At 45.7% G+C, this 26,560-nt stretch overlaps 1 protein-coding gene across 1 annotated transcript in view; it reads left to right on the plus strand.

Moving 5' to 3' along the window:
- Positions 1 to 302: 302 nt before the first annotated feature.
- The window catches only part of LOC132389919 (asialoglycoprotein receptor 1-like), a gene marked incomplete at its 5' end in the record, with an annotated part of 45,147 nt that continues 18,889 nt past the window's right edge, over positions 303 to 26,560 (plus strand). Inside the window, 3 exons of the mRNA XM_059962486.1 lie at positions 303 to 482; positions 2,227 to 2,295; positions 22,710 to 22,829. Of these exons, the coding sequence (XP_059818469.1) occupies positions 303 to 482; positions 2,227 to 2,295; positions 22,710 to 22,829 (369 nt within the window). The remainder of the gene's footprint in view (positions 483 to 2,226; positions 2,296 to 22,709; positions 22,830 to 26,560) is intronic.

Consider the following 26,560-nt stretch of genomic DNA (forward strand, 5'->3'; position numbering starts at 1 on the left):
TCATTATCATCGAGAACAATGATATAGATGACAAATAATAATGGACGCAGCTCTGATCCCTGTGGCACACCGCTATTCACAGGCCTCAACCACTATCTGGTTTCTCCCTTTGAGCCAATGTCGAATCCAGTTTGCTACTTTACCATCGATCCCTAGCAAATGAATCTTCTTAGCTAACCTCCTTTGTGGGACCTTGTCAAAAGCTTTATTGAAGTCCATCTCTGCTGGCCATTCTCTCGCACTCTCATTACCTCTCCACGGTTCCTCTCCCAGACCCAACTCTCGCTTCCTCTCTTTTTCAGCTGTTCAGCTTGTGTATTTTGGTGTCGGTCTGACTCACTTGTCAAAACGGTCTTACTCTGACAACGGTTACTTCTCCTTCCTGAGCTCAGATACGCAGAAGATCATCCACAGGATGGACGACTGCGAGACTTACATGATTATGAAACGCACAAATACTGGCTCAGGGGCACTTTCCCGAGGTGAGTGGGGCAGAAAGACGGAGGGAGGGAGTTTCAATTTGAGTCTGACTCCGAGAGCGTGTGTTGGATAATGTGGATGAAAACCTCCTCTGCGTTTGACCCTGGGGGTTTGTGATGGCACATTGGGGAGGGAGCGTCACTCTGTGTCTATGCCCAGGACTTCTGAGACGCTGCACAGGGAGAGTCACTCTGTGTTTGACTGGGTCGATGATGAGGGAGCCTCAGCCCATTTCCGAACCTGATGTATCGTACGTGGAGCCTAAAGCCTAGACGCTCTCAGTGCCCCGGGTCCGTAGAGATGGAAGTCAGTTTCATCGTTGTTGTCTTGACTGTGTTCATGTAATTTGTGGATTCCTGTCGAGAAACCTCAGGGCAAACTGACAGCTGACCCTAATGATTCGCTGTTTGAGAATATGTCCGAGGAAACGCGCGGGACAGGCGACTAGGAGGGAGCAATGTGAGGGTGGAGGCGTCAGTGACGCTGGTGTGCTTTGGGAAGGGTGGCGAGGAGCGACCGGCATAGGAGGGCATTATCGAGGCAACATTGTGAGTGGGGTGTAGAGAGTGTGATGTGGGAGGACGGAATGTCATGGGGGGCAGTGTTGTGGAAGTCTCGTGATCGGGGCGGTGGGGTGGAAGGGAGACTGAGGGGTGAGCGCTGAGACTGCGAAAGGAGGGAGCGCTGTGGGATGGCAGGTGAATAAGCTGCCCGATGGGAAGGGTGGTGTTTAGAGTGGGCAATGAGAGATACGGTGATGAGGTAGCTCTCGAAAATATATATTTTAATCCCCTCTCGTATTTTCCATCTCCTCCCCCCACGCGCTCTTCACAAACCATATCTCTTCCCCCTTCTCTCTCCCTTTCCCTCTCACACTCATTCTTCTGTTTCCCTTCTCTTCTCCCCTCTGTCCCTCTTTTCCCATCTCATCCACTCTCCCCTCTCTTGTCCTCACTCTGCCCCTTGTCCCTCATCACCCCTTCTCTTTACGGTCTAACTATTGCTCCCATTCTGCTCTCTCTCATTCGCTCCCCTCTCTATCCCTCCTAGAGCCTCTCTTCTGTACCCTCTCTCTCCCTGCCCTGTCTTTCACGCTATCTATCCCACTATTCCCTCTCTCCCACTCTTCCTTTCCCTCCCTCTTTCTCTCCTCTTTTGTCTCCCTCGCGTGATTATTCTGTCCGCTCTCTAACTCTATCCCAGCATCTCTCTACCCCTTTATACCCATTAGCTCTTCCCTCTCTCATTGCTCACTATCTTAATCATCTCCCCTCTGTCACCCTCCCCCGGACTTCAACTCTGGATCTCCTTTTGCATTCTTTCCCTCACTCTCTCTCTCCTTTATACTCTTTCATCCTTTCTCCCACACATTTCATTACCCTTCACTTTATACTCTCTCACCAGTCTGCTGCGCCTCTTAATCCTACTCTCCGCACTGACTACCTAACTCCATTCACCTCACTGTACCCTCTCTCTCCTATTTTTCCTCGTTCCCTTTCCCCAATTCTGCCCCATCGCCACTTTTCAGTCACCCTCTCTCAACAACTCAATTAATCCATTTCACTCGCTCTGTCGTTGTACTCCCTGCCTCGCTTCCCTCTGTTGCCTCTCCCTTCATCCCTTTCGCTGTGCCCAATTATCTCCCCCCCCCCTCCACGTTTCTGTGCTCTCTTCGGTTCCCTCTACACCTACCTGTCCCCGATTCTCTAATCCGCAATCTCATACTTGTCTATCTCTCTCTGGCAGAAGATCTGACCTCCGCCTACACCGATCTGAACATTCGTAAAGTCGAACGCCTCACCAATACTCAAGCAGGTCAGTGATGGAACAAAGACGTCATTCTGGAGGGCTCACATGTCATACTGCCAAATGGCCAAGTGTGTAATGTATTCTTCTCCACCAGCTCCCTGGCAGCTCCTTCCACAGACTGACCACGATCTGGGTAACAAACGGTTATCGATCGGCTCACCAGTTGAATATTTTCCCCCTCTCTCCTTATACCTGTGCGTTCTCGTCCTCCATTTTCCAAATCTAGGGGAAATAATTGCCCCCATTCACTCTGTCTGTGTTCCTCGTGGCTTCATATACCCCTGAAAGGTCATCCCTGCTCTACAAGGAATAAAGTCGCAATCAACACAACCTCTTTCCCTAACTGACAACGCGTCTTAAATCTCCCCGATCACTCATTTCCAGTTCTAAGGCATCTTTCCAAGAAAATGATGACCAACACTGAATACCGTACTCCACGTCCTGTACAATTGCAACATGACCGCTTTACTCCTGTACGCAGCAGACAATGGACAATAGATACAGGAGTAGGCAATACAGCCCTTTGAGCCCGCATCGCCATTCATTGTGATCATGGCTGATTATCCACAAACAGTACTCCGTTTCTGCCTTCTCCCCATAACCCTTGACTCCGCTATCTTTAAAACTCTATCCTACTGTTCCTTGAAACCATCCAGAGAAATGGCCTCCAGTGCCTTCTGAGGCAGAGCATTCCATAGATCCACTACTCTATGGGTGAAGAAGCTTTTCCTCAACTCAGTTCTAAATGACCTACCCCTGAGTCTCAAACTGTGACCTCTAGTTCTGGACTCCACCAACATCGCGAACATGTTTAATGCCTCTAGCGTGACCAATCCCTTAATAATCTTATATGTTTCAATCAGATCCCCTCTCATCCTTCTAAATTCCAGTGTATACAAGCCCAGTTGCTCCAATCTTTCAACATATGACAGTCCCGCCATCTCGGGAATTAACCTCGTGAACCTACGCTGCACTCCCTCAATAGCAAGAATGACCTTCCTCAAATTTGGAGACCAAATCTGAACACAATACTCCAGGTGTGGTCTCCCCAGGGCCCTGTACAACTGCAGAAGGACTTCTTTGTTCCTATACTCAATTCCCCTTGTTATGAAGGCAAACATGCCATTAGCTTTCTGCACTGTCTGCTGTACGTGCATGCTTGCGCTCAGTGACTGATGTACAAGAACACCCAGATATCGTTGTATTTCCAATTTTCCTAATTTGACACCATTCAGATAGTAATATGCCTTCCTGTTCTTGCCGCAAAGTGGATAAACTCGCATTTATCCACATTAACCTGCATCTGCCATGTATCTGCCCACTCACCCAACCTGTCTAAGTCACCCTGCATTCTCTTAACATCCTCCTAATATTTCACACTGTCACCCTGCTTTGTGTCATCTACAAATTTGCTAATGCTACTTTTAATCCCTTCATCTACATTATCAATGTATATTGTAAATAGGTGCGATCCCAGCACCGAACCTTGCGGTACCGCTCTAGTCACTGCCTGTCATTCTGAAAAGGACCCGTTAATCCCTACTCTCTGTTTCCTGTCTGCCAACCGATTTTATATCCATGTTAGTACCCTACTCCCAATACCACGTGCTTTAATTTTGCCCACTATTCTCCTATGTGGAATCTCATAAAAGGCTTTCTGAAAGCACAGATGCACTACATCCATTGGCTCTCCTTTGTCCATGTTCATAGTTACATCCCCACCAAATTCCAGAAATTCGTCAAGCATGATTCTCCCTTCGTAAATCCATGATGAATCGACCGATCCTGTTACTGCTATCCAAATGTGCCGCTATTTCATCTATTATAATTGTCTCCAGCACTTCCCCACCACTGATGTCAGGATAATTTCTTGTTTTCTCTCTCCCTCCTTTCTTAAAATGTGGGATAACATTAGCCATCCTCCAGTCCTCAGGATCTGATAATGAATCAATAGAACATTGGAAAATGGTTTCGAATTTGTCCACGATTTCTAGACCCACCTCTAAGTAGTATGGCATGCAGACCATCAGGCCCTCGGGATTTATCTGCCTTCAGTCCCATCAGTCTACCCAACACCATTTTCTGCCTAATGTGGATTTCCGTCAGTTACTCCGTTGCCCTTCGTCCTCTGGCCACAATTACATCTGGCATATCGTCTGTGTCTTCCATAGTGAAGACATATCCAAAGTATCTGTTCAGCTAGTCTGTCATTTCATTGTTCACCATAATAAATTCACTGTTTCTGCTTTCATGGGCCCAACTTTGGTCTTAAATATTTTTCCTCTTCACATACCTAAAGAAGCTTTTACTATTCTCCTCGTTATTCTTGGCAGGCTTACCTTCGTCCCTCATCTTTTCTCCCCCTATTGTCCTTTTAGTTATCTTCTGTTGCTCCTTAAAAAGTTTCCCAATCCTCTGGCTTTCCGCTCATCGTTGCTATTTTATACTTCTCTTGTACTTCAATACTGTCCTTGACTTCCCTTGTTAGCCACGGACGCCAGTGTCACCCCTGCTAGTGTATCTTTCCAGTCAACGTTGTCTGGGACCTGCCTCGTGGCTCCATAGTTCCCTTTGTTCAACTGTAATACTGACAGATCCCATTTTCCCTACTTCCTCTCAAATTGTAGAATAAAACATCATATTATGGTCACTATCTCCTAATGGCTCTTTTACCTCGAGTTCCCTTATCAAATCCCGTTCATTACACTACACTAAATCCACAATTGCCTTCTGCCTGGTAGGCTCCAGTACAGTCTGTTTTAAGGATCCATCTCGGACGCACTCCACAAACTCCATTTCTTGGGGTCCAGGGCCAACCTGATTTTCGCAGACTATCTGCATGTTGCATTATCTTTGCGACATGCTAATTTTAACTCTTGATGCAACTTGCACCCTATGTAGCCTATAGTAGCCTAATAGTAGCCTATTAATAGACTGTCCCGTCTACTACTTGGGGGCCTGTTGATAACTCACATTAGAGTCTTTTTGCCCTTACAATTTCACAGTTCTATCCATACTGACTCGACATCTCCTGATTCTATGTCTCCCCTCGCAAGGGACTGAATTTCATACCTCACCAGTACAGCCTCCCCAGCCCCTCTGTCCACCTGCCTGCCCTTTCGATTGGACATCTACGCTTGAATGTTCTTTTCCCAGCCCTGGCCCTCTTGCAGCCATGCCTATGTTATTCCTATAACATCATACTTGCCGATTTCCAACTGAGCGTGAAGCTAACCCACGTTATTTCTTATACTTCGTGCATTCATATATAATATTTTCATTCATCACTCCCCTCGCAAGGGACTGAATTTCATACCTCAAAAGTAAAGCCTCCCCAGCCCCTCTGTCCACCTGACTGTCCTTTCGATTGGACGTATACGCTTGAATATTCATTCCCCAGCCCTGGCCCTCTTGCAGCCATGCCTATGTTATTCCTATAACATCCTATAATTTCCAACTGAGCATCAAGCTCATCCACTTTATTTCTTAAACTTCGTGCATTCATATATAATACTTTTCATTCATTACTCCCCTCGCATCTCACACGGACCCCTATTGCACTTGGCCATACTCTCCGATCCCTTCCTGAGCTTTCTACACCTTTAATTTCGTTGTCTTTCTTAAGTTTTCTGTTTCTCTCTTGCCCTTTAACTGCATCCTTAAATTTCTAGTACGTAGAAACTAATTTAAACAGACCCGTGTTGCAGTGGCAAACCTGCCTGCCAGAATGCTGGATGCCGCCTATTAAGGTGCTACCCGTCCCTTTCCTTGTTCTCCATCCACACTGCCTGTTGAATTCCTCACCTCGTTCTGTCTTCCCATTCTCTCCCATTTTCCGTCCATCGACTTTATTTCTCACCCTGTTTCCCCTCCCCATCCATCCATCTGCTGCTCAGTCTCCATTTCTTTCTCGGCTCACTTCCTCATCTTCCTCAAATTTTCTCCCGGTCTCTCACTCCGCCTCATCATTCTCTACCCGTCTCTTGCCCTTCTATTTGTCTCTCTCTCACATTCTCTTCCATTCTGTTCCAAATGGTCTGGACCCCACCTACTCTCAGCTGAACTTCCGCCAAAATGAAATTCCCATCGCTAAGGAAGAAAATCCTCCTATGGCGCCCAGACCAGGAGAAATGCCAATGACTGCTCAGGCAGGTCAGAGTTCACGTTTTGAAGGGGTCACGTGCTATACGTTATATATAGTGATAATTGATCTGCATCGACCAATTCCCTGGCAGCTTGTTCTACAGACTGACAACCATCTGGGAAACAAACGGTTATCAACTGGCTCACCAGTTGAATCCTTTTCCCCTCTCTCCTTATACCTGTGCGCTCTGGCCCGCGATTGCCCAGGTCTAGGGTAAATAATTGCGCCCATTCACTCTGTCTGTCCTCCTCGTGGCCATGCTTACTGACAGGGATGTATGAAGGCATATAGGATTCTTGTTTTTATTAGGCTGGATCAGGCATATTATATGAGGATTGGGAAGCTTTTAAAATCTTGCAGAAGGAAACTGAGAAGGTCATTAGGAAGGAAAAGATGAATTATGAAAGGAAACGTAACTAATATCAAAGAAAATACTAAAAGTTTTTGTTTGTGTATATAAAGTTTCAAAGAGAGTCATAGGTAGATAGTGGAGCAATAGAAAATGATGCTGGGGATATTGTAATGAGAGACGCAGAGATGGCAGAGGAACTGAATGTATATTTTACGTCCGACTTCACAGTAGAAGAAGTCTGCAGTATGCCGGACGTTCAAACATGTTTGTGCAGTGAAAATTATGAATGCGAATGTGTTCAGAATGCTTAATGGTCTGAGGGTGGATAAATCTACTGGACCCGATGGAATACAGGCTCGGGTTCTGAACAAAGTAGCTGGCCAGATTGCGGAGGCATTATCAATGATCTTTCAAGAAACGATAGATTCTGGCATTGTACCAGATGACTGGAAAATTGAAGATGCTACTCTGCTATTTAGGAAGGGTGGGATGCAGCAGAAAGGAATCTACAGATGAGTTTACGGAATACCTGCAGGCAAATGATGTTAGGCCAAGCCCAGCATGGAACATCCTGCCTGATTAACCTACTGCATTTTTTGAGGAAACTACAGGCAGGGTAGTCTAACAGGATGCAGCAGACATGGTGAACTTGGATTTGCAGAAGGTCTTTGGCAAGGTGCCGCACATGAGGCTGCTTAGGAAGATAAGAACCCAAAAAATTATAGGGGAGATAATACCGTGGGTGGAGCATTGCCTGATCTGTAGGAAAGAGAGACTGGAAATAAAGGGATCCTATTTCGTCTGGCTACCGGTTGCCAGTGGAGTTCCACAAGGTTCGGTGCTGGAATCCTTGCCTTCTGCGATGAATGTCAATGATTTCCAGATGATACAAATATAGGTGGAGGAACGAGAAGTGTTGAGGAAACAGAGATCCTGCAGAAAGTCGTAGATAGTTTAAGGGAATGGTAAACGCAGTGGCAAAAAAATACAATGATGGAAAGGTACGTTAATGCAGTTTGTTGGAAGAAATAAACGGGCAGGCTAATATTTCGATAGGGAGAGAATTCAAAATGCAGAAATGCAAAGGGGCTTGGGAGTCTTTGTGGAGGACACCCTAAAATTTAACCTCCAGTTTGAGTCAATGGTGCAGAAGGTGAATGCAATGCAGGTGTTCATTTCTACAGGTATAGAATATAAGAGCAGGGATGTGATTTTGAGGCTTTATAAGGCACTGGTGAGACCACACGGAGTATTGTTTGCAGTTTTGGGCTCCTTGTTTTAGAAAATGTGTTCCGTCATTGCAGAGGTTTCAGAGAAGATTCACAAGAATTACTCCAGGAATGAAGGGGTACCGTATCAGGAACGTCTGGAAACTCTTGGGCTGTATTCCCAGGAATTCAGGAGAATGGGGTGAAACCTCATAGAAACATTCCGAATGCTAAGAGGACTGAGCGGATTACATACGGCAAAGTTATTTCCCATGGTAGGAGAGTCGAGAACAAGAGGGCAGGATTCAGGATTGATGTACCTCTTTTTTGAACTGATATTAGGGAGAAATTGCTTTAGTCAGAGGTTGGAAAATCTGTGGTATTTGATGCGACAAACGGCTGTGGAGGCCAAGCCATTGGATGAATCTAAGGCAGAGATAGATAGGTTCTAGTTTAGCTAAGATACCAAATTATATGGCGAGAAGGAATGAGAGTGGGAATTGTTGGAGAATTGGATCACCTGATTATTGAATGGCGGAGCAGACTCAAAGGGTCAAATGTCCTCCTTCTGCTCCTAAATCTTACGGTTTTAGGGTCTACTGATTTTAGCAGCCAGCCATCTCCATTTTCATTCAGATCAGTCATTGACATCACAAAACACAACCAGCCACTTGTATATGTAAATGATAATCAACCTTGAGAGTCATCATTTAAAAAAAATATATATTGCAATCTTTGATGCTCAGTGGCATTTCACCTAGAGCAGGTGGACAAAACCTGAACACTATACTCCAAGATGCGCCTACCCTACGTCCTTCACAACTGCAAAGTAACCTGTAGACTCCTTCACCGCCCTATCTAAAATTTACCTCAATTTCTGGGAACCGTTTTCCCGTATCCCGGGGTCCATCTATTCTATAACACTCCCCGGGGATCTTTCTCTTCACTGTGAATGTCCCATCTTGGCTTGTCATCATGAAGCACCACGTGGTTGGCTTATACAGTCAGTCAGATGGCATGGGATCCAGAGAAGATTGGTCAGGTGGATTCAGAATTGGCTTGCCTGCAGAAGGCAAAGCGTCGTGGTGGACTGCGTACATTAAGATTGGAGGATTGTGACTCGTGGTGTCCAACAAGGATCTGTTCTGGGACCTCTACGTTTTGTGATTTTTATTCATGACCTGGATGTGGGGGTAGAAGAGTCGTTGGCAAGTTTGCAGACGACACAAAGGTTGGAAGTGTTGTAGATAGTGTTGGGGATTGTTGAAGATGCACTTGGACGACATGTCCACAGATTCCTGAAAGTTGCCTCACAGGTAGATAGGACAGTTAAGAAAGTTTACGGAGTGTTATCTTTCATAAGTCGAGGCATAGAATTTAACAGTCGCGGGTAATGATGCAGATCTATGAAACTGTTCGGCCACACTTGGAGTACTGTGTCCAGCTCTGGTCGCCTCACTATAGGAAGGATGTGGAATCATTGGAAAGGGTAGAGAGGAGATTTACCAGGATGCTGCCTGGTTTATAGAGTATGCTTTATGATCAGACATTAAGGGAGCTATGGTCTTTTTTTCTCTCTCTCTCTGGAGAGAAGGATGAGAGAAGACATGATAAGTTATACAAGATATTAAAAGGAATAGATAGAGTGGGCAGCCAGCGCCTCTTCCCCAGGGCAAAACTGCTCAATACAAGAGGACATGGCTTAAATATAAGAGGTGGAAAGTTAAAGGGACATATTAGAGGAAGGTGTTTAACTCAGAGAGTGGTTGGTGTGTAGAGTGCACTGCCTGAGTCAGTGGTGGAGCTAGATACACTAGTGGAATTTAGGAGATTACTATACAGCTATATGGAGGAATTTCAGGTGTAGAGTTATATGAGAAGCAGGTTTTAAGGGTGGGCCGAAGTGCCTGTACTGTGTGTACTATTCTATGATATATGTTGTAACATTGTCATGCATTTCTTGCTCGTCATTTCCATCCATAAAACCTCACTTAGACGAAATATCTTGTCTGTCCTGATTGTCCACTGCGGTAACATTTCCTATGCCTAGTAATGTCACCCCTCCTCCTTTAATTTCTTCTGCCTTCTCACATCGAAATACGGTGCTCTCCTGCTTGCTCTTCCTGCACACAATTCTCAGTAATGGCTACAATCTCATAATTCACTGTATTGATTCATTCCCTGAGCTCAACCGCATTTCCTTAAAGCTTCCTGCATTGAGTTATACCCCAATCCCGTCTGGGATATTGCCTGTGTCTTCCCCAGTGAAGACAGATCCAACTGTTCATCTCTTCTGCCATTGCCTTGTTCCCCATAATACATTCAACTGTTTCTGTCTTCAAGGTCCCAACTTTGGTCTTAACTAATATATTTCCTCTTCACATACCAAAAGAAGCTTTTACTATCCTCTTTTATATTCTTTGCTAGCTTACCTTCGTACATCAATTTTTCTTCCCTTACTGCCTTTTTAGTTAACTTCTGTTGGTCTTTGAAGTTTTCCCAGTCCTCTGCCTCTCCGCTCATTTTTGCTATGTTATACTTCTTCTCTTTTATTTTTATACTGTCCTTGACTTCCGTTGTTAGCCACGGTCGCCCCCTACATCACTTCGAAACTTACTTTCACCTTGGAATGATCCGATCCTGCACCTGCTGTATTATTCCCAGAAATTCCTGCCATTGTTGTTCCACTGTAAACCCTGCTTCTGTAACCTTCCAGTCAGCTTTGGCTAGTTCCTCCCTCATAGCTCCATAGACGCCTTTGTTCAACTGTGATTCTTACATTTCCAATTTAGAGTAACCCACCAATAGGAAACATTAAATGCCTTATTGAGTTTCCTATTCATCAAGACTCCTACACTGTTCCGATCATGGTTCCTCTCTAAAAATATAGAAACGGCACCACATGCGACCTCAAGAAACTGCTGAGCGCTGTGGAAAGAGCTGAGCCCAGCTCCGAAACCAGCGTCCCTTCCATGAACTCCGTCCCCAGTTCCTGGCGCTTCGGTGAAGCAGCCAGCAGCATCACAGAACCACCTCCAGCCACGCCGGCCATTCTGTCTTCTCCACCTTTTTCTCGGAGGGAAGATGCTAAGGCATGTCTCACTAGGCTCATGGACAACCTCTACCCCACAGTTATCAGACTATGAAACTGTCCTGTACCATGATAAATATACTCTTGACCTCGCAATCTGCTTACCCTTTGCTATTGCTCCTTATTCTGTGTCTGAACTGCATTCTCTGTGTAACTGTGAACATTTATTCTGCATTCTGTGATTGATTTACGTTGCTTCAGTACCATGACGTGAACGGTATATCTGGATGTCTTTCTGAAATCCAGACAAACAACATCCACTGCTTATGTGCGTCAACTTCCTAGTAATCTCATCAAAAATTCAAAAAGATTTGACAAACATGACCTTCCACGCAAAAATCCCTTTGGATTTATTTCCACCTTATTTGCCAACCCAAACTCGTATCTTCTTTTAGTTTTTTCTAATTTCGCTCTTGAGATGCTTCTTACATTTTTTATATTCCTCGAGCACCTCAGTTACTCCATGAGGCCTATATTTATTGTAGATCTCTTTTTTTTCCGAACCAGGTTTCCAATATCCCTTGAAAACCATGGCTCTCTCAAGCCTTAACCTTTCCTTTTAACCTAAAAGGAACATTGTTAGCTGTGGAAAGAGCTGAGCCTATCTCGGAAACCGGCGTCCCTTCCATGAACTCCGTCCATAGTTCCTGGTGCCTCGCTGAAGCAGCCAGCAGCATCACAGAACCACCTCCAGCCACGCCGGCCATTCTGTCTTAAGCACCTTCCCCTCGGAGGGGAAGATGCGAAGGTCTGTTTCACTAGGCTCAAGGACAGCTTCTACCCCACGTTGCTCCACTACCATGAAGTGGTCGGTATCTATGCATGTAACTGGCACCTCTCCTGTCTGTAATGTATGTGAATGACCCGGATTACAGTTTAGATTAGTGGTTTGGTACGTTTGCAGATGATACGGTGGTGTTGTGGATAGTGTATGAGACCTGAAAATAATAGATATAACCGTATAACCATATGACAATTACTGCACGGAATCAGACCATCTCGGCCTTTCTAGTCCGTGCCGAACGCTTACTCCCACCTCGTTTCACCAACTTGCAATTAGCCCATAATCCTCCATGATCTGTCTAATAATCGAAACTGCCTTTGCCACTTCTACCGGAAGCTCGTTCCACTCAGCTACCATTTTCTAAGTAAATAAATTCCCCAAAACTTTTCCCCCTAAATCTCAACTTATGTTCTCTTGTTTGAATCTCCCCTACTTTCAATGGAAAAAAACCTGTCTACGTCAATTCTATGTATCCCCCTCATAATTTTAAATACCTCTATTTAGTCGCCCTCAACCTGACATTTGCAACCTTCCTCATCAACGTAGCTGCTGGGTAACAACCTGGTAACATTCTAGTAAATCTTCGCTGTACTCCCTCTATTTTGTTGACATCTTTCCAATAACTCCGTGACCAGAACTGGACACAATACTCGAAATTTGGCCTCACGAATGTTTTGTACAAGGATAATATATCGTCCCAAATCCTAAACACAATGCTCTGATTTATAAAGGCCCGCATACCAAAAGCTTTCTTCACCACCCTATCCACATGTGATTGCACCTTCAGGGTACTATGCACAATTATTCTTAGATCACTACTGAATTCCTCAATGCGCAACCTTTTGCCATGCTGGTCCTAATTTGATTAGTCCTACCAAAATGTAACACCTCACAATTATCAGTATGAAAATCCATCTGCCATCTTTCAGCCCACTCTTCTAACTGGCCTAAATCTCTCTGCAAGCTTTGAAAACCTACTTCATTATCCACAACGACACCTATCTTTGTATTATCTGCATACTCACTACTCCATCATCCAGATCATTAATGGATATGACAAACAACATTGGACCCAGTACAGATCCCTGAGGCGCACCACTAGTCACCGGCCTCCAGCCTGACAAAGAGTTATCCACCACTACTCTCTGGCATCTCCCATCCAGCCAATGTTGAATCCATTTTTCTACTTCAATATTGACACCTATAGAATGAGCTTTCCTAAACATTCCGTGCGGAAACTTGTAACAGGACTTACTGAAATCCATACAAACCACATCCACTATTTATCCTCGTCAACTTTCCTAGTAATCTCTTCAAAAATTCAATAAGATTTGACAAACACCTTCCAAGCAAAAATCCACGTTGACTGTTCCTAATCAAACCCTGTTTATCCAGATAATTATATATACCATCTCCAAGAATACTTTCAATTAATTTACCCACCACTGACGTCAAACTGACATGCCTACAATTGCCAGGTTTACTCTTAGAATCCAGTTTAAACAATGGAACTGCATGAGCAATACGCCAATCCTCCGGCGGCATCCCCGCTTCTACAGACATTTGAAATATTTCTGTCAGAGCCCGTTATTTCTGGACTAACCTCGGTCAAGGTCCTATGGAAATCCTGTCAGGACTCAGAAATTTATCCATTTTTATATTCCTTAAGAGCGCCCGTCCATCCGCCTCTTTAATAACCATAGTTTCCATAGCGTCCCTACTTTTTTCCCTTACATTACACAATTCAGTATCCTTCTCCTTAGTGAATGCCGAAGAAGATAAAATGTTCAAAATCTCCCCTATCTCTCTTGACTCCACACATAGTTGTTCACTCTGATTCTCTGAGGGACCAATTTTATCCCTTACTATCCTTTTGCTTTTAATATAACTGGAGAAACCCTTTGCATTTATTTTCACCTTATTTGCCAAACCAAACTCGTATCTTCATTTAGCCATTCTAATTTCTCTCTTGAGATTCTTCTTACATTTTTTTTATATTCCTCGAGCAACTCATTTACTCCATGATGCCTGTATTTATTGTATATCTCTCTTTTTTCCGAACCAAGTTTCCAATCTCACTTGAAATCCATGGCTCTCTCAAAACGTTAACCTTTCCTGTTAACCCAAGAAGAACATAAAGTTTCTGTACCTTCCAAATTTCACCTCAAAATGCAGTAGAATATATATCAGATAAAGCTATGGGTTGGACAAATGGCAGGTGGAGTTTCACACAGAGAAGTGTGACATGTTGCAACTTGATCGCGGAAATGTTAAGATATATAACACTCTTAAAACCAGGAATATAAACAGTGTTGATTTGCAGAGGATGATTGGGTTCCAATGTCATAATCTGTGGTTAATGACTTATATAACATAAAATAATACGGCTCATTAAAATCCATACGGCCCAAAATGTTGTGCCGACCCTCAAACCCTGCCTCCCATATAGCCCCCACTTTAAATGCCTCAAAATGCCTGTCTGGTTGTCTCTTAAACTTCACTAGTGTGTCTGCCTCTACCACTGACCCAGGCAGTGCAGTCCACGCACCAACCACTCTCTGAGTGAAAAGCCATCCTTTAATATATCCCTTGAACTTCTCTCAACTTACCTTAAAGCCATGTCCTCTTGTACTGAGCAGTGGTGCCCCAACGAAGAGGCTCTGGCTGTCCTCTCTGCCTATTCCTCTCAATAATCTGTACATCTCTGTCGTGTCTCCTGTTATCCAAATTTTCTTCAAAGAGTAAAGCCCTACATGGCTTAAGTTATGATCTGAATCCATTCTCTCTAAACCAGTCAGCATCCTGGTAAATCTGCTCTGTACCCTTTCCAATGCTTCCACATCCTTCCTTTCCTGTGGCAACCAGAACGGAAAATAGTACTGCAAGTGTGGCCTACCTAGAGTTTTATAGAGCTGCATCATTGCAACGCGTCTCCTGAACTCTATTCCTCGATTTATGAAAGCCAACACCCCATAAGTTTTCTTATATACCCTATCTACCTGTGAGGCAACGTTCAGGGATCTGTGGACACGTACCCCCAGATCACCCTGCCCCTGCACTCTGTCAAGTATCCTGCCATTTACGTTGTACTCTGCCTTGGAGCTTGTCCTGCCAAAGTGTAGTACCTCACACATCTCCATGTTGAACTCCATCTCCCACTTCTGAGTCCACTTCTGCATCCTCTCAATGTCTCTCTGCAACCTTCGACAATCTTCTACACTATCTACAATACCACCAACCTTTGTGTTGTCTGAACACTTGCCAACCCACTGTTCTAACCCACTGTTCAAGGTCGTCAATAAAAATCACAAAAAAAGTTGAGGTCCAAGAACAGATCCTTGTGGGACACCACTAGACACAACCCTCCAATTTGAATGCATTCCCTCGACTACGACCCTCTGCCTTCTGCACGCAAGCCAATTCTGAATCCACCTGGCCAAACTTCCCTGGATCCCATGCCTTCTGACTTTTTGAATAAGCGTACCATATGGAAACTTGTCAAATGCTTTACGAAAATCCATACATCACACCACTGCACTACCTTTCATACATATATGCCTGGTCACCTGCTCAACGAAATGTATCAGGCTTGTTAGACACGATCTACCCTTCAGAATGCCATGCTAACTGTCGCTGATCAGACAATGATCCTCTAAATGCTCATAGATCCTATCTCTAAGAAACTTTTCCAACTACGTTCCCGCCACAGACGTAAGGTTCACTGGTCTATAATTACCTGGACTATCCCTACTACACTGTTTAAACAAGGGACAACATTGTGCTCCCTCCAATCCTCCGGTACCATTCCCGTCGTCAATAAAGAAATAAATATCCTAGCCAGAGGTTCAGCAATCTCTTCCCTTTCCTCGTGTAGCAGCCCGGGGCATATTCCGTCAGGCACCTGGGACTTATCCATCCTAATGTATTTTAACACATCCAACACCTCCTCTCCCTTAATATCAACATGCTCCAGAACATCAACCTCACTCATATTGTCCTCACCGTCATCAAGTTCTCTCTCTGTGGTGAATCCCGAAGAGAAGTACTCATTGAGGAACTCGCTCACCTCCACAGCCTCCAGGCACATCTTCCCACTTTTATATCTAAACGGTCATAGCTTCACTCCCGTCATACTTTTGTTCTTCACATTGAAGAATTGAAGAATGCCTTGGTGTTTTAATTTGCCCAAGGCCTTCTCATGCCCCCTTCTTGCTCTTCTCAACCCCTTCTTAAGCTCCTTTCTTGCTACACTATATTCCTCAATAGACCCATCTGATCCTTCCTTCCTAAAACTCATGTATGCTGCCTTCTTCCACCTGATTAGATTTTCCACTTCACTTGTCAACCATTGTTTATCTTCCCCACCGGGACAAATTTATCCTTAACATCCTGCAAGAGATCCTTAAACATCGACCACATGTCGATAGTACATTTCCCTACAATAGCATCATCCCAATTAACACACGCAATTTCTATCCTTATAGCCTCATAATTTGCCCTTCCTCAATTAAATATTTTCCTGTCGTTTCTGATTTTACAAGACAATGCTAAAGATCAGGGAGGGGTGATCACTGTCCCCCAGATGATCACCCACTGACAGATCTGTGTTAGGCAGGTATATTACACGCATGACTTCATTATTGAGGGCTCTAGTTTCAAAAGTCAGAAGTTATGCTGCAATGTCATCAAAATTTCTGTTAAGGTTGCATCCGGCGTATTACACATAATTTTGTTCACCGCATTGTTGGGAGGATTAGAAGGCCTTGGATAGCCTCCGAAGATGTTGAACGAGAGATCCGACAGACGATTCTAAGATCACAAAAGACAGATAGTTCCTTTTTTCCAAAGTCGAAATATATCATACCAGAGGGAGTGCATTCGGGACAACATTGTAGGCCTGTTTCTGTACTCTGCTGGGTGGTCTCTGTTCCTCAAAGTCCCTCTGTTTAGCAACACTCTCCACGGTCCCTGACGATCTGTGACTCCACTTTCAAGGAACAGTGTACCTTTAGCGCTGGGTCCTTCTGTTCTTTAACATATCGCAAGTTTCCTCACTTTCAACGTGCAAGTCCTACCCTGTTGTTTGCCCTCCTGAAATACGACAGTTCAAACTAAATTGCATGTGCTCCTGTTCAGCCGACTTCCCCGGCGAATCGAGATCCCACTGTAAGAGATAACTGTCTTCACTGTTTAAAACGCCATCAGCGTTAATGTCATCTTTAATCATACCTACCGTGTATTGTATAATCTGCTATAAATGGTCGATATAGTTGAGAAAGATCACTAGTCCCACCACCGACCACCCGCGAGCAACGCTAGTGACGGGCTTTCAGTCGGAGAAATGAATTGCAACCCGAAACGTTGTCCCCTATCGCCGAGTCAATTGTATACCTAATCAGCCATCCCTCCCTGTGTCGCACACCATCTCTCTGAGCGGTATATTCTCTGGGGTCTTGTTAAATTCTATGTACATTACATCCAGCACCTCTGCCTGAGCAGTCCTCCTCAATTAAATCGGTCAGTGAGAGCTCCTTGGGTTCAAAAACATCTTTACACCAGACTCCCATCTGAGCCCTTGTTAATAGCCTTATTCAAGCCTCTGTATGGTACATCTACTGCCCGTTCCTAGTCTGTCCTCAACAGTCAAATCCGCCCAAAAAATCTACCCGGGTCTCACGCCACTTGTCATCTCCTTCCCCCTTTTCTCTTCCACTCTCCCACACAGTATCTCCGCTCCATTCCTACTCAGTCTCTCTCTACAATCCTCTCTCCCATCTTCCAGAGTGATCTACCATCTGGGATCTTGATACGAGACTTGTCAAGCGTCCATTATGTCTATCAATCCGATCGAACCAGACTTTCAAACCCCTCTGGGTCCCACTCCATTACCCAGAGCAGACTACCAAGTGAAAAAAAAAGTCTTATTTTCTTCCCTGTTCACCATGTCTACTACCCTGTTCTCATGAAACATCCTAGTTCCTCACTAAAGATATAATCACAGCTCCGCCGATGACGACTGGAAACTGCAGAACGTTGTGGAAAGAGCTGAACCCAACTCCAATACCAGCCTCCCCTCCATGAACTCTTTCTACACACCCTCCTGCCTCGGGAAAGCAGCCAGCGTCATCAAAGAACTACCTCCACCCACCCCGAATATTCTCTCCTCTGCAGACTCCCATCCGTGTGAAGATGGAAAGCATGTCTCACCAGGCTCAGGGACAGCTGTTATCAGACTACTGAAGTGTCCGCTACTACTATAAGATGAAAACCTGACCTCACAATATACCTGCTCTTGGCCCTTGTACATAATTGTCTGCCTGCACTGCATTTTCCTTGTAACCCGGTCACTTTATTCTGCATTCGGTTTGTGTTTTACTCCGTTCTACTGCAGTGATGTGATCTGTATCTATGAATGTGTCTGGGACCTCTCTCGTGTCTGTGATCGATGTAATTTATCTGGATGACAATGCAGAAGGGTGTGTTGGTACGTTTACAGATGATACAGAGATAGGTGGAGTTCATGATCGTGCAGAAGACCTGCCAAGCTGCTCCGGGGCGGGGGATTAAACTAGATTTGCAGTGGGTGGGGAAACCCAGTGTTAGAACGGATACTGAGGAGGAGGAGGATAACGGTCATTCGAGAACTGCAAGTGCGGTGCATGGAATAAAGCCAGATCAAACATATAAAGAGACTTTGAGGAAAAAGAAGCAGAATAAAAGGTGTAAATGTAGTAGGATAGAAGGGCTAAAGTGTGTTAAATTCAATACAAAAATATCAGGAACAAAGGTGATGAACTGAGTCCTTGGATACATATAATGAGTTATGATGTAGTGGCCTTTACAGAGACTTGGCTGGAACCAGGGAAGGAATATACTCAATATTCCTGGATTTCAGAGTTTTAAAAGGGATTGTCAGGGTATTATTGACCAGTGAGCCTTACATCTGTAGGAACATTGTTGGAAACGATTCTTAGAGATAGGATCTATGGACATTTAGAGAATCATGGTCTGATCAGGGACAGTCAGCGTAGCTTTCTGAAGGGCAGACCATTGTCCTTTAGGAGGTGACCAGGCGTTTAGGTGAGGGTAGTACAGTAGATGTGGTCCACATGATTTTTCGTAAAATATTTGATAAGTTTACTCTCGGTAGACTTATTCAGAATGTCTGGTGGTGCTGTGAATAGTGTAGAAGATTGTCAAAGATTGCAGAGAGACATTGATAAGATGCCGAAGTGGGCTGAGAAGTAGCAGATGGAGTTCAACCCGAAGAAGTGTGAGATGGTACACTTTGGAAGGACAAACCCCAAGGCGGAGTACAAAGTAAATGGCAGGAGAGTTGGTAGTGTGGAGGATTTGAGGGATCTGGGGGTACATGTCCTCAGATCCCTGTAAAGCTGCCTCAGAGTTAGATAGGGAGTTCAGAAAACTTATGGGGTGTTAGCTTTCATAAGTCGAGGGACAGAGTTTAAGAGTCGCGGGGTAATAATGCAACTCTATAAAACTCTGGTTAGGCCCCACTTGCAGTTCTGTGTCCACTTCTCGCACCTTACTCTGGTAAGGATGTGGAAGCATTGGAAATGGTACGGAGGAGATTTACCAGGATGTTGCCTGGTTTAGAGTATATTGCATTGGGGCGTTCTTTACTGTTGTCCGACAATGACTTCTCCTAGACCCTTCTGGCTGTCCTAGTTTTTTTGTCATGGTCCTTCCTCCTCACCTTATAATCTTCTAGATGCCTATCATTACCTAGTCTTTTCAACATTTCGTTAGCTTTTCTTTCCTTCCTGAACAAAACTTCAACACCGTTTGTATACGAGTTTTCCTGTACCTTGATATCTTGCTCCTGTGTCATTGGAATGTACTTTGAGCATCAGCCTCATTTCTGCATTCTGTTTCCCTCAGAATATCTTTTACAAATTTATGCATCCAAGTTCCTGCCTTATAACTCCATAAATCCCCTTACTCCAATTAAACGCTGTCCTAACTCGTTTGTTCTTCTTCCTCTCCAATACAAAAGTAAAGGAGATAGAATGGTGATCACTTTCTCGAAAATGCTCTCCCACTGACTTGCGTGACATCTGACCAGGTTCATTTCGCAACACCAGATCATGTACAGCCTCTTGTCATCGAGGTTTATCTAGTGATTGTGTCAGGAAATCATCCTGAACAGACCTTGTAACCTCCACCCGATCTAAACCTCTTGCTCTAGGAATCTGCCAATCAATATTTGGAAAATTAAAATCTCCTTATATATCTATATAGTTATATTTAACTATATAACTACATATATCTATATAACTATATAACTTATAACTCTGTTATAATTAGATATTTCCACAATCTGTCTCTCTATCTGTATGTTGATGTCCGTGTTTCTATTGGGTGGTCCATAAAGACATTCAGTAGAGTTATTAACCCTTTCATGTTTCTAACATCAGCCACAGAGAATCAGTAGACAATAGCGCCATACCTCCCTCCTTTTCTGCCGCCAAGACACCTTCTCTGATCAGCAATGCCACGTCTCCCACCTCTTTTGCCTCCCTCTCTGTTTCCTGATACATCTAAAAGCCGGCACTGAAAGTAGTCATTCCCATCCCTGAGCCAATCAAGTCTGCGTAATGGCCGCAGCATCATCGCTCCAAGCTCTGCTCGACGTTCACAGCTCATCCGGTTTGTTCATGATGCTTCTTGTTTTAAAATAGACACATCTGAAACCACCGGTCTGAGCGCGACCCTTGTCTATCACCTGTCTGTCCTCCCTCTCGCGCTGTCTCCAAGCGTTCTCTTCCTGTGAGCCAACCTCCTCTTCCCCAGTCTCTTCAGTCCGGTTCCCACCCGCGAACAATTCCTGTTTGAAATCTCCTCGGTAGCCTTAGGAGTCCTCTCCGCCGGACTATTGGTCCCCCTTGGATTCAGGTGCCACCCGTCCTTATTGTACAGGTCACACCTGCCGCAAAGGAGAACCGAATGATCCACAAATCTGAGTTCTTGGCCCTTGTTCCAATCCCTCAGATACGCATTTATCCTCCACATCACTCTGTTCCTAAACTCACTTGTTCCGAGGCACAGATAGTAATCCCGACATTCTTACCTTTGAGGTCCAGTTTCTCTTCTTCCTTCCTAACTCCCTATATTCAGGACCTCTTCCCTTATCCTTCCTGTATCGTTGGTACCAATAGGTATCACGACCTCTGGCTGTTCTCCTTCCCACTACAGGATATCATGAACTCGATCACAAACATCCCGGTCCCAGGCAACAGGGAGGGAAGCAACCACCCGTGTATCTTTCCTGCGTCCTCAGGATCGCCTGTCTGACCCCCTAACTATAGAGTCCCAATTTACTGCTGTCTTCTTCCTTTCTCTACCCTTCTGAGCAACAGGGCCAGACCCTGTGCCAGGAGCGCGGCAATTGTTGCATCCCATAGGTATCCAGTCCCCCCCCCCCGCCCAACAGTACTCAAACAGGAGCACGTTGTTTAAAGGGACAGCCACACGGGTACTCTCAATTATCTGACACCTGCCTTTCCCTCTCCAGACTGTTACCCATGTATCTGTCTCCCGGGGACCCGGTGTGACTGCTTGCCTGTAAATCCCCTCTATCATCTCCGCACTCTCCCTGACCAGACGTTTCCCTCTCCTGACTGTGACCCATTTATCTGTCTCCCGGGGACCCGGTGTGACTGCTTGCCTGTAAATCCCGTCTATCATCTCCTCACTCTCCCTGACCAGACGTTTCCCTCTCCTGACTGTGACCCATTTATCTGTCTCCCGGGGACCCGGTGTGACTGCTTGCCTGTAAATCCCCTCTATCATCTCCGCACTCTCCCTGACCAGACGTTTCCCTCTCCTGACTGTTACCCATTTGTCTGTCTCCCGGGGACCCGGTGTGACTGCTTGCCTGTAAATCCCCTCTATCATCTCCGCACTCTCCCTGACCAGACGTTTCCCTCTCCTGACTGTTACCCATTTATCTGTCTCCCGAGGACCCGGAGTGTCTGCATGCCTGTAAATCCCCTCTATCATCTCCTCACTCTCCCTGACCAGACGTTTCCCTCTCCTGATTGTTACCCATTTATCTGTCTCCCCAGGACCCGGTGTGACTGCTTGCCTGTAAATCCAGTCTATCATCTCCTCACTCTGCTGACCAGACGTTTCCCTCTCCTGACTGTTACCCAGGTATCAGTCTCCCCAGGACCCGGTGTGACTGCTTGCCTGTAAATCTCCTCTATCATCTCCGCACTCTCCCTGACCAGACGTTTCCCTCTCCTGACTATTACCCATTTATCTGTCTCCCGAGGACCCGGAGTGACTGCATGCCTGTAAATCCCGTCTATCATCTCCTCGCTCTCCCTCACGCTGTAGCTCGACGTAGCTGGCGCGGATGTTTCCGTCCGGGAGGGTGGGATTCTCCCGGACATCCCACATCTTACTCCCAATAGAGAACACCGGGCTCACAGACAAACTTCCTGTTCTGTTCCTCACAGGCAGCTCACCTCGCCTCGACCCGTTATCGCCGAAGCCTGAATGAACCAAAGCCCTACCGCTCTGTCTCTGATCACTCCTTTGATAACCGCTCCTCCGATGAACGCTCCACGTGCCAGTATCTCCCTTTTATGCCTGAACCTGCCCTGCTATCCAACTGACGATTACTCTTCCAGTTATAGCCACTGACAGGCCACGGACAATGGACTAACGCTCTCTAGGCCACCTTTTGAAATAACAGTCGGAGACCTACGAGAAATCCCACTTTGTAAACGTCTGTTTACGCCGCCGATCGGCAACGTACATTCTCTACCGGCTTCTCCTTTTATTTTTCTCTCTCTCTCTCTCTCATCTCTCAGACTTTCTGAACTCCACCTACTCAGTGATCAAACTTCCCAATGACGAACATCTCACGGATGAGTATGAAGATATTCCCATTGCTTCGGGATCCGCGGAAATGTCAGTGGTTGCACAGACAGGTCAGAGTTCACAATAACGACATCATTCTGAAGGGGTCACGTGTGTTATGCGCAAGTGTTCAAGTTCTGCTTCGACCTGTGGCAGCTCGTTCCACAGACGGACCCCTGTCTGGGTAAACAAGATGTTGTCATTCTTGTCCCCAGTTGCATCATCTACTGCTATTTCATTATCCCTGAGCGTTTTGGTCCTCCATTATCCAAGCCTGCAGAAAAATTACTATATCCTAACCCCCTCCCCCTCCCTCCATCTCAGTCCCTATTCCTCTGAGTCTCCTCCCTCTCAGTCCCTACTCTTCTCTCTGTCCTCCCTCTGAGTCTATATCTCTCTCTCCTCCCTCTCAGGCCCTACTCCTCGTTCTCACTGTCCCTACAACTCTCTCCTCCCTCTCAGGCCCTACTCCTCTTTCTCACTCTGTCCCTACCTCTCTCTTTCTCTCCTCCTTCTCGGTCACTACCCCCTCTGCCCAGTCCTTCTCGGTCACTACCACTCTCTCTCCTTTCCTTCTATACTCCCCTCCCTTTCACCTCCCCCTCGTTCTCAAATCCTCGCTGCCCCCTTCCTCTCGGTCCCTAACCCTCTCCCTCCCCTCCCTCTTGCTCTTACACTCTCTCTCGGCTCCACTCGGTCCCTACTCTGCTCTCCCTCCTCCCCTTGGGTCCCTGCTCTCTCTCCCCTCTCTCTTTTACCTGCACTGCCTCTCACCTCTTTGTCCCGACCCCACTCTCTCCTCTCGCTTGGTCCCTACTTCTCTCTCTCCCTATCAGTTCCTAATTTTGTCTCCCTCCTCCCTCAGTCCCTGCCCTTTCTCTATCCTCCGTCTTTGACCTTACACTCTCTCTCCCTCTCAGTCCCTACACGTCTCTCTCCTCCCTCTCAGCACCTACACCCTCTCTCTCCCCTCTCAATCCCTAACTAATTTCCCCTCCCTCTCTGTCACTACAGTTTCCCTCACCTCCCCTCGGTCCCTTATCTGCTCTCCCTCCTCCCTCTCAGTCCCTATCCCTCTCTCTCTCTTCAATTCTAACGTGACCTCCCTACTCCTGTACTCATTGCCCTGACTGATGAGGGGCGGCGCGACAGACGCTTTCTTCACCACCCTGTCTACTGTGACTCCAGCTTCCGATAACCGTGCACACTATACCTCTGGTCCCTCTGTTCCACAACACTCTCCACGGTCCTGTCGACCTGTGACTCCACCTTCAGTGAACCGTGTACCCTATACCCTTGGTCACTCTGTTCTACAATACTCTCCAGGGACCTGTCTACCTGTGACTCCACCTTCAGTAAACAGTGTACTCTATACCTTTTGTCACTCTGTTCTACAATACCCTCCACGATCCTGTCTACCTGCGACTCCACTTTCAGGGAACAGTGTCCTACTCGCCCTACCTTCGATAAACATTCCCAGGTTTCCTCCCGTTGAATGTACAAGTCCTACGCTGTTGTTTGTCCTCCTGAAGTACGATAGCTCAAACTAAATTGCATCTGCTTCTGCTCGGCCGATTTCCCGGGCTAATCGAGATCCCTCTGGAAGAGAAATCTGTCTTCAGCAGGTAAAGCAGTGGAAGTTGCCTACATGAAATTCAGTAAGGAATTGTCGAGGTTCCCCCGGAAGGTTAGTTAGGAAGGTTCAATCGTTAGGTATTAATATTGAAATAGTAAAATGCATCCAACAGTGGCTGGATGGGAGATGCCAGAGACCAGTGGTGTATAACTTTTTGTCAGTTTGGAGGCCGGTGACTAGTGGTGTGCCACTAATGATCTGCATGATGGTGTGGTAAATTGGATTAGTAAGTATGCAAACCATACTAAGATAGGTGGCGTTGTGAATCATGAAGTAGTAGAGATATTTTGGCCAGGTAGAAATGTGGGCTGAAAGATGGCAGATGGATTTTAATACTGTTAAGTTTGAGGTACTACATTTTGGTTTGGACTAATCAAAATAGGACATACATTATAAATGGTAGGGCAGTGAGGAATGCAGTAGAACAGAGTGATCTAGGAACAATGGTGCATGGTTCCCTGAAGCTGGAATCTCATGTGGATGGGGTGGTGAAGAAAGCTTTTGCTTTGCTGGCCTTTATAACTCAGAGCACTGAGTATAGGAGTTGGGATGTAATGTTAAAATTGTAAACGGGATTGGTGATGAAAAATTTCGAATATTGTGCACAGTTCTGTTAACCGAACTATAGGAAATATTTTAACAAAATATAAAGAGTACAGAGGAGAATTACGAGAATGTTCCGTATGTTTCAGCACTTAAGTTACCAGGAATGTTTGAACAAGTTAGGCGTTTATTCTTTGGATCGTAGAAGGTTGAGGGGGGACTTGATAGAGGTACTTAAAATTAAGAGGGTTATAGATAGAGTTGACGTGGATTGTTTTATTTTCTTCATTGAGAGCAGGGGAGATTCAAACAAGAGGATGTGAGTTGAGAGTTAAGGGGCAAAAGTTTAGGGGGGTCCTCTTAAAACATAGAGAGGTAGTTGTGTGGAACTTCCAGTAGAAGTGGTGGAAGCAGGTTCGATATTGTCATTTAAAGTAAAATTTGATAGGTATATGGACGAAACAATTGGAGGGTTATGTGCTGATTGCAGCTCTGTGGGATTAGATCAGAGTAAGCGTTCGGCATGGACGAGAGGGGCCGAGATGGCCTGTTTCCTTACCGTGATTGTTATATGGTTAAATATATGAACGATTTGCATGAAAATGTAGATGGGTGGTTACGTATATTTGCTGATGATAGGCTGATGGGTGTTGAGGATCGTTTAGAGGACCTGCATTCAATTCCGTAGAACATCGGTCAGTTTCTGACATGGGATGGAGGAATGGCAGATGGTGTTTAACCCGAACAAACGTTAAATGTTGCACCTTGATAGTCGAAATGCTCAGAGATAGCACAAGATCATAAGAGTTACAGAGAGTATCATTCCCAAATGTGAAATGTCTGACACCAGAGGGAATACATCCCGGACAACATTGCCGGCCGAAGGGCCTGTTCCTCTGCTGGACTGGCTGGTCTACGATGCAGGATGTTCGAAACACACAAAGCCTTGTTAAATGCCCAGGTTCTCACAAGCCTTGTTCACAGACAGTAGATTTCCCAGTGCAGATCTCTGGGTAACACCACCAGTCACGGACGTCCGTCGGCCTCTGGGTTCTGTGGGCAAGCCAGTGCGGAAATTCAATTCCAAATTCACTGTGAATCCCAGTCAACACAATCTTGTAAATGGATCTCCCATCAGAGAGACCCGTCTGCAATCAACATTTTATGTCTCAATTGAACCGCGTGATCAACCCGAGATCCCTTTCCCTGTCGACAGTTAAGGGTTCTGTCGTTAACTGTCTCATGTTCCTTCACATTTATCGCCCCAAAGGAAGATATCTCACACTTACGCACAGGAGAAGCGGCGATGGCGAGTGCTGACGCCTTAACACCAGCGCTTCGGGTAGATGGAGCTCGTCAGCCTGGGAAGGCAGTCCATCTAGAGAGTGAACACCCTGACTTCAAATCTCCGCTGCCTTGCGGCCATACCCACTCATGGGAAAGGCTTCGGGAGTAAACCCTGGGGACAAATCCGGAGCTGTGGTCCCTGAGACAGTCCGATGTTGCCTTCAACCTCGATCTGGCAACTCCTGCGACAACACTGGTGCTGAGCTGTATCGGCTCTTGCCCTTCCCTTGGACAACATCGGTGGCGTGAAGAGGGGAGACTTGCTGAGCTAAACTC

This window comes from Hypanus sabinus, unplaced genomic scaffold, assembly GCF_030144855.1.
Source record: "Hypanus sabinus isolate sHypSab1 unplaced genomic scaffold, sHypSab1.hap1 scaffold_705, whole genome shotgun sequence".
Taxonomy (NCBI): domain Eukaryota; kingdom Metazoa; phylum Chordata; class Chondrichthyes; order Myliobatiformes; family Dasyatidae; genus Hypanus; species Hypanus sabinus.